This window comes from Xenopus tropicalis, chromosome 3 (genome assembly GCF_000004195.4).
Source record: "Xenopus tropicalis strain Nigerian chromosome 3, UCB_Xtro_10.0, whole genome shotgun sequence".
NCBI classification, from domain to species: Eukaryota; Metazoa; Chordata; class Amphibia; order Anura; family Pipidae; genus Xenopus; species Xenopus tropicalis.
Genome location: NC_030679.2, coordinates 79,902,327 through 79,917,767, shown reverse-complemented (window position 1 = coordinate 79,917,767; position 15,441 = coordinate 79,902,327). Strand labels below are relative to the sequence as shown.

The window sequence follows — 15,441 nt, the reverse complement described above, 5'->3', positions numbered from 1 at the left end:
ATTAAAAATTACCTTTATCTCTTACAGGAGAAGGAAGATGACAAATCAGATATATCAAGTTCTCAACAGCAAAAAAGTCCACAAGGTCTAAGTGATACTGGATATTCATCTGATGGCATATCTAGCTCACTTGGAGAAATCCCAAGTCTTATACCAAGTGATGAGAAGGAGCTGCCTAAGGAACCTCTGAAAAAAGAGTCTCTTTCACATGAAAACAGTCCTTCAAGCCCATCTGATTTAGCCAAATTGGAGAGTACAGTTCTTTCAATTTTAGAGGCTCAAACAAGTGTGCTTACAGATGAAAACTTAAGAAAAAATAATGACTTTTATGGCATTTATCCTGGGCAAACACAGGACAGAACTAAGACAAAAATGTTACCAATAACACCAGAATCCTATAGTTCAGAAGAAGAGGACCTTGAAGATATCCAAGAAGCAGAAGATGTAGAGATTCTGGAAGGGAAAGGTGGAGTATCCTTACGGAAAAGCCCTAAAGACAGTGTAATTACACGTAGACGACATGATTCATTGGATGATAGCAGTGAAAGTGAAAATTCACCCGTTCCACAGAGAAAAAGAAGAGCTAGCAATGAGTCATCAAGCAGCGATGAATACAAACAAGAAGACAGTCAAGGATCTGGGGATGATGAAGATTTTATCCGTAAACAAATAATTGAAATGAGTGCTGATGAGGATGCTTCTGGATCTGAAGATGAGGAATTTATAAAAACTAAGCTAAAGGAAATTAGCATAAATGAGAGTCAAAAAAAGGATGTTAAAGCAAAACCAACAAATGCAAAATGTAAGAGATTAACCAAAAAAAGTAGCATAAGCTATGATGATGATGGTATCAGGCGTCATTCCTGGCATGATGATGATGAAGAGGATGAGGATGAAGAAACCTATGATGAAAGCCCTGAGCCAAAACACAGGGAGACTAAAAGTCAAGAAAGTGAAGAGCTTGGAGTAAGTGGAGGAGGGGGACTCAGGAGGTTTAAAACCATAGAATTAAATAGCACAATATCTAATGCATACTCTGCAGAATCAAATAAACTCTCTTCAAGACTGTATTATGATGATGAGCCAGAATTAGAAATGGAGAGTTTAACTGATTCTCCAGAGGATCGTTCAAGGGAAGAAAGATCTTCTAGCCTCCATGCTTCAAGTTTTACACCAGGGACCTCCCCTACTTCAGTGTCATCACTAGATGAAGATAGTGATAGTAGCCCAAGCCACAAAAAAATGTCAGGTGAAAGCAAACAGCAGCGAAAAGCTAGACATCGATCTCATGGACCTGTTTTGCCCACTATAGAAGATTCTTCAGAAGAGGAAGAATTAAGAGAAGAAGAGGAACTTTTAAAAGAGCAAGAGAAACAAAGAGAGTTAGAACAACAGCAAAGAAAGGGTTCTAGCAAAAAATCCAAAAAAGACAAAGATGAACTAAGAGCCCAGCGAAGAAGGGAAAGACCAAAGACACCTCCAAGCAATCTGTCACCAATTGAAGATGCCTCTCCAACAGAAGAGTTACGCCAAGCAGCTGAAATGGAAGAACTTCACAGATCCTCGTGTTCTGAATATTCTCCCAGTATTGAATCAGAACCAGAGGGATTTGAAATAAGCCCTGAGAAAATAATAGAGGTTCAAAAAGTATACAAATTACCCACCTCTGTTTCCCTATTTTCACCTACAGATGTTGCTACATTTGATATGCCAGAAGATAAAAATTGTCACGAGAGTCTAAAAAATGCTGAAGAAGCATATGAAGAAATAATATGCAAAGCAAAGTTGTACCAGAATGACAATGAAAAGGATGATGCCTTTGAAAAAGAACCTTTATATGGAGGGATGTTGATTGAAGATTATATTTATGAATCTTTGGTAGAAGAGAGTTATAATGAAAACTTAGATGCTACTGCAATAACTGCTCAAGAAAATGTTTTTGAACACAGATTACGAGAGTTGCAGTCTCATTCGAAAGAGGATATTGGAATAGATGCTGTTCCCAAAATTACAAATTTAAATAATGAGTGCTTTACAGCAGAATCTTTTCATTCAATTTTGCCTCAAGAAGATATTGTTTCTAGTTCCTACATTGTTCCAGAAAGCCATGAGATAGTTAACTTGGATAATGCAGAAGAAAGAGAACTCCAAGTTGACAATTCTGGTATTTTTGAGTACATTAATCCTCAAGATATGCAGTTAACTCCAGGATCAAGTCCAACTCAATCTAAACCTGAATTTGTCTTGAAGTCTGGTTCTGTGACACGTAGTATTAAGGACATAGGTACAAGGGAATACATTTCTTCCACATCTTCCTCAGAATTATCCTCTATACAAAATAATGCAATTTCTATTCCAGATGTTAAAATTACTCAGCATTTTACAATAGAAGAAATAGATGATGACTTTCCTCCTGGTATCTATGAACAAAAAGCATCAGAGCCTCATGTTTCTGAAAGTACCGAGACATTTGTCAAAGATAAATGTGATGTCAATTCCGATATTGCTGTAGAAGAAATCACACCTTTTAAAAATGCTGACCAACCATCTAGTTCAAAACAGAATTCTAAACAAGATATATACCCAGATAGCTTTTCAGTTGATGGAATGCAGAGAGACATTTTATCTTCTCAAAATGAACCTTTTTCCTCTGTTAAATCTACTATAATGCATTCTAATACTAGCCACATAGATTCTAATTCTGTTATTGTGCCGATAGAAAGACCTTGTCTTGTCACTAAAAAAGCCATGGATCATGTTGTCATTTCAGTACCAGACAGTACTCCTAGCACAGAACTTGATAATGTACACAGTGACCTAAACCAAACAGGAATGTTTAAAAGCACAGAGGAAACCACAGGCTTTATAAATTCTCATGCCAACATTAAGGGAACTGAATTTATTAGCTCAGCAAGTCCTTCTTACCCTTTAAACAATTATGGCTTTATTCCCTCAACAGAAAAACCTCCAGTGACAACTGAGCAATCTGTGATCACATCTGCAGATATTATTATTTCTTCACCCAAAGTGACATCTGTAATATCCTCAATTCCAGCTGTTACCTCAAAAGTGAAAACATTCTTTAAAAGCACCTCTATGGATTCACCTGCCCCTTTAACTAAACCAGCCCCTCCACCCCCACCACCTCCCCCCCCTTTACCTCGACCCACTCCACCTAAACCAGATATATATTTAAAGAAAAAAGCTGCACCAAAAGCTCCCTCAACAACTAGAACTACTGATATAAGGTCAAGTGCAGAAGTTTTAAAACATAGTTCAGCTCCTGCAATAAAACCTCATGCGCCACCTGTTCCTCCCAAACCATCTTTAATTCCATCGGGATTGGTATTCAGTCACAAGCCAATGGATGTATCAAAGACTCAGATTATGACAAAAACACATGTTTCTGACCATCCAGTAAACCTGCAAAAATCAACTGAAGCACAACAAAAAACAAAAGCACAATCTATATCTTCCAGAATGACTTTAAATTTGACCACTTCTACAGAATTCAGACCACAATCACCTACTTCTCCCTTGTCACCTCATTCTAATAAATCATCACCAAGGCTAACTAAACCATCACAAGAGACTTATGTTGTAATCACATTACCATCTGAGCCAGGTACTCCAACAGACAGTGTCACAGCTCTGACAACTACTTGTTGGCCTCTTCAATCTCCACAAAAAGAAAACTTTCCACAAACTGTAGATACTGTTTTCACTACAACCCCTCTTAATGTAACTGAAAAAGAGCATAAATCTTGTCATACTGTGTCAACACTGCTTACACACTTGACAGGAGCAGAAGATACAAAAGCTGTTTTCTCTATACCTAAGACCACAATGTCTGATTTCAATTCAAGTAACATTTTAAGTGACTTTCCTAAAGAAAGGAGTGCACTAAACAGCATCCAGATAAAAGAAACAGCAAAAATTACAGAACCTATTAACATAGTAGATCTCAGAACCTTGAGCAAGATTGATTACACATCTCCAGAACTGGGAACTGATATCTGCATGGACTTGTCTTCATCTCCAGTTGATGTAAAACGTCAGTCTACCTGTGGTATTTCAAGCCGGCAAATTAGCACAATACAACCTGCTATAGTAAATCTTAGCACTGCATCACCCATAATTTCTTCAGTCTCACTAGTAACAGAATCAGTCACCATTGTGACATGTTCAACAACAGTGAGTTATACAACAAGTTTAGAAAGTCTGGTTGATTTAGGGAATTCTATGAAGGCCCCTTTAAAACTTACAACATCTAAGGAATTTGAGGATGGAAGCTTTACATTTCCCACAGAAGAAGTGCCAATTAACCTGTCTCTTGGTACACCAGCACATCCGGTGACATGTGCAACAACAAAGCCAATTTCTTTTTCTCTTGGTGGTATAACTAATGGAAGCAATGATATATCTACTTCTCAAGAATCAGTAGACAGTGGTGTTGTGGATTTAAGCACCACTAAACCACACAGAACCATGGTAACTATGGATGAAATAACATCAGAAATTATAACTGAAATTGTAGAAGATGATAAGCCTGTTGATTTAACTGCTGGTAGAAGGGCAGTGTGTTGTGATGTTGTGTACAGACTACCTTTTGGAAGAAGCTGCATTTCAGAGCAGCCTTCAACATGTTTACCTGAAGATCGATTTGGTTACAGAGATGACCATTATCAGTATGATCGCTCAGGTCATTCATCTACTAGAGGAGGGGGAGGTATGAAATCTTCAATGTCTGACACTAACTTGGCTGAAGCAGGAGTTTTCTTATACAAAAGCAAAAATAGTTTTGATTATCCTACTGGATTAAATGAAGTTGCTGTGGACCTTACATCTGGAAAAATTACTACAGGTCAGTATGATGTGCCAGCAGATCTTTCTTTGAAATGTGATTTTGGTGTTCCTCATCTCATTTCAGGATGACTTTTTGTTTTTATTTTCTGTCATGATTTTTGGGGACATTGTTGCACAGTATTTTGGTGTACTTGTTTATTTTATTTTACCCTTTTGTGTATATGTTTTGTTCATAGGTTCATGCATGTGCCTGCATGTTCCAATATGATTTTGCTTTTTGTCAAAGTAAATCATTATCCTGGAGATTTGCATGCATTATCCATTTATTTCATCAAGATTGGATGGCTCACCAAATCACCAAGAATCAGTATTTGTGGGAAATGGACTATAATTTTACCCTATGCTTTCAGGTGAGGCATTGGATTACCAAACCAAGACAACAGGTGTTTATCCAGAGACACGCCAAGTAATTTCTGGAATTGGAATTAGTGCCCCCCAGTATTCACAAGCTAGAATGACTAATTCTATAGTAACACCATTTGGTATGGGAAGTGTTTTAAGATCTTCAAATGGTGTGGTATATTCATCTGTTGCAACCCCTATTCCTTCTACCTTTGCAATCACTACTCAACCTGGTTCAATTTTCAGTACAACTGTAAGAGATTTATCAAGTTTTATTACTAGTGACTCTGTTTCTTCAACAACAACCCTAAATCAGACTCAACCACTGCCAAGATCTTATAGCATGCTAGCTACTACTGCATCAGATGTAAGCGATGCAATGACTATTGTGGAATCTGGTTTACAGATATTTCCTGAGGATGTTGCAGCAACCACTGCAGCTGACCTAGTTTCTATTTTGACAACGGATTCTGAATCTTTTATGGAAAGGATTGAAGATGATTCAGCATTTATAATTCCACCTGAAAATGGAAATCAACTGCATTTGCAACGAGAACTTCTAGAGCTTGAGAAGCTCAAACAACAGAGATTAGCAGAAGAGTTGGAATGGGAACGCCAGGAGATTCAGAGGTTTAGAGAGCAGGAAACTATAATGGTCCAAAAGAAACTGGAAGAACTACAATCTATGAAACAACACCTTCTCTTTCAACAAGAGGAAGAGAGACAAGCTCAGTTTATGATGAGGCAGGAAACAATGGCTCAGCAGCAGCTACATCTTGAGCAAATTCAACAACTTCAGCATCAACTGCATCAACAGCTGGAGGAGCAAAAATTACGACAGATGTATCAATATAATTATGATCCTACTGAAACCGTGACTCCTCAAACATCCTCTGACCAGGTTATTTTGGAGGCACAATATCCAACAGCTGAAGATGGACAATTCTGGACTAGTGAACACTCTACAGCAACAGCAGTGACAGGCATTGAAATTCCACCAAGTGAAACATGGTATGCTGTTCAGTCAGATGGCATTACACAATACATCTCTAAACCTAGTGTTCTAAATTCTGTTTCAGAAATGTCTCTCAAAGATATTGCTATCAACGAGGAGCGACAAAAGAAAAGAAACTCAGTGCCAAGACACTGTGGCATGTATGAGGACATAGATGTAAATGGGCAAGAAGAGCCACGGTCATATAAATTAATAGTTGATAGTGGAGTACAAACTGATGATGAGGATGCAGCTGAAAAAGAATACACAGGCAGGAGAAGAAGATCAAGAAAAGGTGTGGATACAAGTGTTCAAACAGATGATGAGGATCAAGAGGAATGGGAAATTACTACTAGATCACGCAGAAGGTCACGTACAGGAAAATATAGTGAGGGTAATGCTGATGTGGACAAAGTTAGGCCCTTTTCAAAAGTATCCAGCATAGCAGTTCAAACAGTTGCTGAAACTTCTGTGCAAACTGAACCACTGGGAACAATAAGAATTCCTTCTGCCAGAGCAAAAGTTGATACAAAAGTTGAAATAATTAAGCATATTTCAGCCCCTGAGAAAAATTATAAAGGAGAAAGTTTAGGATGTCAGACAGAAACAGATTCAGATATACAAAATCCACAGTATCCAACCGATATATCTCATAAAGATAAAAGGCGTCCAACGCCTTTAGAAATTGGCTACTCTTCACATCTTCGTGCAGACTCATCACTTCAAGTAGCACCTTCCCCTCCAAAATCTCCTAAGGTTCTTTATTCACCTGTTTCCCCAGTTTCACCTGGTAAAGTCTTAGAATCAGCTTTCATTCCTTATGAAAAGACACTAGTGGATGATAATATCTCTCAGAAGCAGCTAATTGAAGTTGTGCAAATTCCACCACCAAGTCCAAAATCAGCTAAAGTTATGCAACGTTCCATGTCAGACCCAAAACCTCTAAGCCCAACTGCAGAAGACATTGCAAGGACACAATTCCAATACACAGATGGATACATGGTAAGAATGTTTTTCTCCCTGTTTTAAAAAGTATATATACACGTTAGAAACGGTTTATTTACACTTGTGATTTGGTAAAATGAGTCTCTTTTAACCACTGTACTGATTTGCACATATGTTGTGTGATCATATAGTACAGAGGAGAACCGTTGCAGGAAATACATAATTTAATAGGTTATGTTACATCACCACATTAGGATAGGATATGGTATATACTTGGTAGCTTGGTAGCAATGCTGAATAATGAATATGACAGTGTGTCAGAATTTTCATAATGCTGAAGCACTAAGTTTATTTTATACCAAGTTGTTATGAAATATATAGAATTGGCTGAATGCTAATTTTGTATTTGATTGTGTTGAAAACAGGTATGAGGAGCATTAAAAGCCTAGAAATGCCAAAATAATTTGGTTTATATGGAGGGCAGATATACATGGGGGCTGATTTATCAGATGTCAAGTTTTTTAACCTATGGACAAAAGTAAGAAAAAAAATGGAATTACTTATGATAATTTATCACAATTGATGCCTATAGAATATTTGTGCGTGGAGAGAAATATGTCCTAAAGTACTTTCAAATGAGATAAATTGTCACCAATAATACTAAGTGCTATAAAAACACACATTTTAGACCTGGTGGGAAAAAAATCATGTAAAAATCAGCAGGAATTTTCACCTGGGGGTAAGTTAAAACTGACTATTAGGGGTCACTTTGTATTGTGAGAACATTGTCCAAGTACTTATATACAGGCAGGTCCACCATCGTGGGGGAGAGGGGGTACTGGTGTGCCGGGCCCAGTAAATTCTGCTTGTAAAGGGGGTCCAGCCATGTTGCGAAAGTTTAGAAATGTTACATATGAAGTTATGGCAAAACTTACGCAATTTACGTAACTTCCGCAACAACTTAACGTAACCTACCTAGAAACTCCTCTGACTACCAATGAATTAAAAACTTAAGGTCAATTTCACTGCCCCCTCATTAGCACATTAGCACATTAATTAACTATTTATATGGGCTGGTTATTATAGAGTAACATCAGCTATTTATATTGGGATCTATTTACTGAATTATATGAGCATTTTCTATATGAACTTTTTAGCAGGGCTCCTATGCTTATGTGATTTGAAGAAAATGCCATCAGCAGGAAGACTATGAGGGTCTGGAGCATACAGTAAATTTGTCCTGTCTATAATATCATAGAGTTGAAACGCAATTTGATTTACATGTTTTGGTAACATGCTAAACATTTAGAGGCCCATTACCACACACTATTGATAAGCCACTGGCAAAAGTTCAGGCCACAAAAGCATAAAAGCATGATGAAGTGCTTACCTTTCCTTAAATTACAGCACAGAAAGTTTTTTTGGTTTGCCACAGGAAAAAAAAATGTTTTTGTTATTTAATATGCTGCATCAAATCCGAATGCAAAAATACACCAGCTAAAACCTGTCAAGATCATGTAGAAGTCAATGGCAGATGTTGCTTTTACAACTGGATCTTTCTTTCTTTGCTTTGTGGTTTTAGAGCTTTTTGGAGTTTTTTTACACTGGCTTTTGTACAACAATACAGAAAAATTGCGGTTTTCAAGTTTACATTCAAAAATCCTGAATTGTTTGAGTTGAAAGTATTGTTAAAACTCGAAAAGTTTGAGTTTAAACGGACGTTCATTTCCATAATTTCTTTTTATTTTTCCCAAACAGGAATTGCTCCAGCAGCCATTTTAGGAGCATTGACACTTTTGGAAAACAATAAAGTGTTTAAGTTTCACTTGAAAGTGGGTGAACCTGAGAACAATGATGGGATTAACTTCCCCTTGAAAAGTGTGAAACTTTAAACAATAAGGGGTGTTAAGTTCTCCTTGAAGCTGGGTGAAACTAAAAACAATGAGGTGACTAAATTCCCCTCGAAGCTGGGTAAAACTGAAAACAATGAGGGGATTAACTTTTCCTTGAAAATGTGTCAAGGACAGGCTGTCATTAACTTTTCTATTCCTCTACTATTCGAAGCCTCCATGGGACTCAATGGTACTCGACAGATCAAACCTGTTGAATTTTATTTTACAAAAAGTTAACTAAATATTAATAAATCACAAATTATGGGAGTTATTTTCGAATAACTTGAATGGAAAAATTGAGTTGTGGTGAAAACCCTCTGGTAAATCTCAAAATGTTCTCATAATTGCTTAGTAAATGCGCCCTTTACTGTAACATGAATTGCCAGCATCATTCCTTGCCTTGGTATGAACCATGAACATGCCTGATTTAGATATGATACATAGGCCATTGATCCCTGGCATTTAGTCCACCTAACCTTATCATTGTCAGGAAAGGGAGGCTGCAGGATGATTAATCCATCTAAATGTATTTTTAAACACTTTACATTGTACTTCCCTAATTTAACTTACATTGTTGACTCCCTTATCTCATTTAAGACTTACTGCTTGGTTCCTTTTCCATGTCCTGTCTGCCATGACCTCAACTTTAGTTTAGAATTTGGTATCTACTGTTAAAATTGTTCTGGTACTGACCTTGTCTGTATGACTCTGGTACTTCTCTTAATCCAAACATTAATGTTTGTCACACATCTCTGCAGGATGTTTTGGTGTTTTAAGTCAGAATGCAAAGTTTGTTTGCAAAGATAGAGCAAATAATTACTGTCAGATACCAAATTCAAGAGAAGCAAAGGATTAACTACCTTTGTCATAAAGAAATAAATATGTCATAGTACTAGGGTCACACAGGTGACCACAGTGCCTGCTTCCTAGCCCAGTGGTAAAGCTTGATGGGCTAAATATAGCCCAACCCTGTTCCAACCCAAACAACAACTAATATTACAATTTTAAAAGGTTATATATATATATATATATATATATATATATATATATATATATATATATATATATATATACATCAATATCATTGAACGTGCCTTAATTTCTGAAGGGATACTTGTAATTTTGTTGTAGAGGGACAGCATTCTGAATTTCATTGCTAATTTTTCTGTTTAGCCATGTAGAAAGTAATATTCCACTTCATTTCCTTTACCTCTAGGCAAAGGATGAATATAGTGAACATGGATTATACAAGACAAATACTGACAAGAACTCAGAAATAGTCACTGGAGACATGGCATTTAGCTAAAATAGCTTAATAGCCCTCATTTAGGAAATAAAGGACTCTTTATGTGCACTAAGATACAAACCAAGTATTATTAATTTAGTGATGTGGAGTATTTCTAATTATCAAAAAAAAAAGAATTGCTATCTAGAACAATAGCTGACATTTAATTCACAACACAGACACTTCTGGATATTTCATATGTGTTACAAAATTAAATTGTCAGCAATTGCTTCTGCAGGTAATAATAATAAATGTTAATCAAATATTGTTACAAATTTCTGCTTTGTGCTTTTGTGGGCAAGTACTACATTCAAACAGTCCTTAAGGGCAATAACCCACAGGAAGATTATTTGCCCGCAGTTAATCTTGACTGCTGTAAAATGCCTTTCCACTGGCAAAGTTCCTGCAGGAGTAAACTTTGCATAACTTCGGAAAATGAAGTGACACGTATGCTTTTCCACCGACAACTCACTTTGTTTTCAGTGGAAAGGCATTTCGGGGAGTTTCGCTTATGGTAGTTTTAACCATGGGCCATCAGCCTTAGATTCCATAGTCCATACTTTTTTTCTACATAGTATATTTATGCCCTGTACAGGCATAGGATGCTTAGCCTATGTTGAGAGCAAAAATAGATTTGATTCACATATTTTAAAAATAGCAAAAGTAAAAGAAAAAGTAAAAGATGTTTTTTTGTTTCATAGATTTAATTCACATATTTAAAAATTGCAGACTATGGGAAATATGTATAAAACTGTGTCAAATATTTTTTTGCAAAAAAGTAATGTACATTATAGATATAAATATGATTGCAAAATCCACTTCAAAGTGATAATCAATATATTTGTAAAAGTATATAATTTAATGTTAGATTATTGCAAAAAATAACATCTTTATTTTATAACATCATTTTTTATAATTTTGAAACAATATTTTTTTCTTTGAAAAAAAACACATTTGCAAATTTTTATACAGGATAATGTGGGATTGAAATCATTATGTAAACTGTACCTTAATGCCAATTTTTGTTTTACACATCTTTAGAAATATACCCCATGCAAGCATTACATGTAAAGCCATAGTTCCCAATTACACATTTATATTATATATACTATATATTATTTGCATGTATATTTAGACTAGTTTCTTTCCTTCCCTTTCTTTTTTTCAGGTTTTTTCTTTCTAATTTCATGTCAGTTATTTTTTAGACTGAAACTTAACATTAGGACATTTGTTTTCTCTCTATTGCAGACTAAAACTATTCAGAGTGGTACCCAAAAGAAGGTAAAGAGAACTTTGCCTAATCCTCCACCTGAGGAAGCAAATGGCATTCAGTCTCCATATAGTACAGTAGGATCAGTTTCTCGAAGAAGAATTTGTAGAACTACAACAATGGCTAGAGCTAAGATTCTCCAGGATATAGATAGGGAATTAGATCTTGTAGAAAGAGAATCCTCAAAGCTACGAAAGAAGCAGGCAGAACTGGATGAGGAAGAAAAAGAAATTGATGCCAAACTGAGATATTTGGAGATGGGAATCAACCGAAGAAAAGAAGCCTTACTAAAGGAACGAGAAAAAAGAGAAAGGGCTTATCTGCAAGGTGTTGCTGAAGAACGGGATTACATGTCAGACAGTGAAGTTAGTAACACAAGACCAACTAGAATAGAAACTCATATTGCCTTAGAAAGACCACAAACTGCTCCGCAAACAGAGTTTAGTCAGTATTTGCCACCACAAACCCAATCTGAGACCCAATTTGTTCCCCCAACCAGTCCTTATACACAGTTCCAATATCAAACCCCTTCCTTACTTACTCAAGCACCAACTCAGTATACCCAGCAATCCCTTTTTCAACCACCTTTATTCCATCAACAGCCTTCAACATATCAGACTCAACCAACTTTTCAAGCTGTGCCTACAATGTCATTTACACCTCAGATTCAATCTACACCAAGTCAGCAATCATCTTATCAACATCCATCGCAAATGTTGTTGATACCACAGAAAACAAGACAAGCTGCTTTAGATCTAGACTCTAAAATTACAACTCACTATGATGTTATAAGAAATCAACCTCTTATAATTGCACCTGTGTCTTCCGATGGCAACTACTCCGTGTCTCATCTTGGTAGCAAATACAGCACCTTGGACTTACGGTTAGGTCTAAATGAAAAAGGTAGTATGGCAAGTAGTCCCATGTCTAGTATATCCTCAGATTCTTTTTATGCTGATTTAGAACATCATGCTTCTAGAAATTATGTTCTTATTGATGATATTGGTGAACTCACAAAAGGTTCTGGACCTCTAAATTCTGCATTTGCACTTCATGAAAAAGAACTGTCTAAAACTGACCGTCTTCTTAGAACTGTAGATTCACGAAGAACTGAAGTTACAGACTTCTTAGCACCAATGTCAAGTTCTGCAAGGTTGCATTCATATGGAAAAACAGATGAGGATTCAATGGAGGATCCTTATGAGCTGAAACTTCTGAAACATCAAATAAAGCAGGAATTTCGCAGGGGTACAGAAAGCTTAGATCCTCTCACTAGTTTTGCTCCTTATTACCATTCAGATAGTCTATACAGACATTTTCCCAAGACAGAGAAATATAGCATTAGCAGACTCACACTTGAAAAGCAAGCAGCTAAACAACTCCCACCTGCTATTCTTTACCAAAAACAATCAAAACATAAAAAAGCACTAATTGATCCCAAAATTGCCAAATTTTCCCCAATTCAGGAAAGTAGAGATTTAGAACCTGACTATTCAACATATCTATCCTCTAGTACATCATCTATTCCAAGTTTGTCTTCTAAGGTTAGAATGCTTCAGGATGATATCACATATGGTTTAAGGAAAAACATCACAGACCAACAAAAATTCTTGGGTCCTGCACTAGCACAAAACCTTGGGACAACTCTGAGTCCAAATATGAGAACTCCATTACAGGATGAAGCTGACAAGCCCTATGTAAGTGGAAGTAGATCAAGGCCTTCATCAAGGCCATCTTCTGTTTACGGCCTTGATTTATCAATAAAAAGGGACTTATCTAGCTCTTCTTTAAGACTGAAGGCTAATGAGACAGAAACTTTAGATGGATCTTTTAGTCATGTAGCGCCATCAGGTAGAACAAAACCATCAAGCCTTCCTATTAGTCAAAGCAGAGGAAGAATACCAATTGTTGCACAAAATTCAGAGGAAGAAAGTCCATTAAGTCCAGTTGGCCAACCAATGGGGATGGCGAGAGCTGCAGCTGGTCCATTGCCACCAATATCTGCAGATACCAGGGATCAATTTGGCTCAAGCCACTCCCTGCCTGAGGTACAGCAGCATATGAGAGAAGAATCACGAACTCGTGGCTACGATCGAGATATAGCATTCATAATGGATGACTTTCAGCATGCCATGTCAGACAGTGAAGGTAACCGTGGCATCAGACTACTTTATCACTCATATAAAACAAATCTTCATTGCATGCTCTTAGTATGATGTGTGCTTTAATGATATATTTTACACTTTTTAGCGCATTTTGTGTTTATTTATAATGTTATTATTTTTAAATATAGTGATTTTTTGTTACTTGATTTAATGTTATATCAATTTGCTGTGATGTTTTTGTTTGCTTGTTTTTTAACTGTTCTGTCTTTGACGTTGATTTTCCTGCATCCTTATTCTAAATATATTATGTTTATTTAAGCATGACTTGAATAGACGTTGAAGTTAGTATATTTTTTTAATTCAGCCTTTGTCATATTACTCATATTACTGTGATCTTTTTAGTGCTATTGAAAGTTTCAAATGCTTATTTTAGTGCTATCAACCTATAGCACTCTATAGTACTATTTATTATAGATATATAAATATATCCACAGCTTATACCCATTTATATTTCAAAGGCTGTATGAAGTTGAAAATGATTGCTTTAAAATTGTTTATTTTTCCTAAAAATTTAAATAGCATTAGAATTATTTATACAAAATTTAAATTTGATCAATCTGAATCAAAAAAGGTTCCTTGTAATGATATATAAAATTACAAATATGACTCGCTGCTGAAAGAAGCTACTTTTTTCAAACTTTTTTTTTTTGTTGAATAAAAACAAGATTTACTACCAAATAAAGCCTCCTGTAAGCTGATAGTGTGCATAGAGGCTACCTGATAGCCAATCTTAGCCCTTATTTGGCACCTCCATGAACTTTTATGGTGCTTGTGTTGCTCCCCAAGTCTTTTTACATTTGACTGTGGCTCGTGAGTAAGAAAGGTTGGGGATCCCTGATCTGATCTGTTATACATTTTAAATATCTACTTTATTTAATTTGCTTTTTTGTTTGATGTTTATGTATTTGTATTGCATAATAAAGATTTGCATGACCTAGTCTTTTTATATTAATTGCTTATAATTGCCTCTGTGTGTTAAATTGCATGCCTCTGCATGATTATCTAAAAACCTTTTGTGTTAATATTGCATTGCATATTGCAGTATTTTGGTTTATATACATCATTATATTCAATATAAACTGCTATTCTTAAGCAGTGACACAAAAATAGTTTTTGTTATTTGCCATTGTGGGAAAAATGTTATTAATTACCAATAAAATATGGTAAATGAGTAATTTGTTTAAAGTACATTGTTGAAAATTCAGCAATGTGTAAGCGACTAAATTACATTGTAAAGTAGGGAAAAATCTATTTGTCAATGTGTTATGGGTTACACTTAAGTTTTACTGTAGACTTTTTGAATGCCACATTGTTTGAGGCATCTTATCTGTAAAATGAGCATATTGCTTTAAGATTTCTGGGGTTTTTTTTTAGAATCTATATGCTCTAAACACATGCAGCACATGCTTTCTGGGCTACATTGATCTTAATTATATGATACATTTTGGGGCAGATTTATCAAAATGTGAGTTTAGAGCTTAATACATAAAAAATTGCCCACATTCTATTCATATGCATTTTTAGAAGCTTATTTATTAAATGGTGAGTTCTAACTTTCACCCATTGATAAATACCCTTCTAAAAATCCCATAGGAATGAATAGAACATGGGTGAGTTTTTATGAATTAAAGGAGGAAGAAAGGTAAAAACTAAGTAAGCTTTATCAGAAAGGTCTATGTAAA

The 15,441-nt window shown here is 35.8% G+C and overlaps 1 protein-coding gene across 6 annotated transcripts in view; it reads left to right on the top strand.

Annotated features, from left to right (window-relative positions):
- pclo (piccolo presynaptic cytomatrix protein) overlaps nt 1-15,441 on the top strand; it is a 144,544-nt gene that overhangs the window by 81,634 nt on the left and 47,469 nt on the right. For all 6 annotated transcript variants that reach the window (XM_031899033.1, XM_031899030.1, XM_031899031.1 and 3 more), the window contains exons 5-7: nt 28-4,864; nt 5,217-7,204; nt 11,573-13,742. In XM_031899033.1, the coding sequence (XP_031754893.1) occupies nt 28-4,864; nt 5,217-7,204; nt 11,573-13,742 (8,995 nt within the window). The remainder of the gene's footprint in view (nt 1-27; nt 4,865-5,216; nt 7,205-11,572; nt 13,743-15,441) is intronic.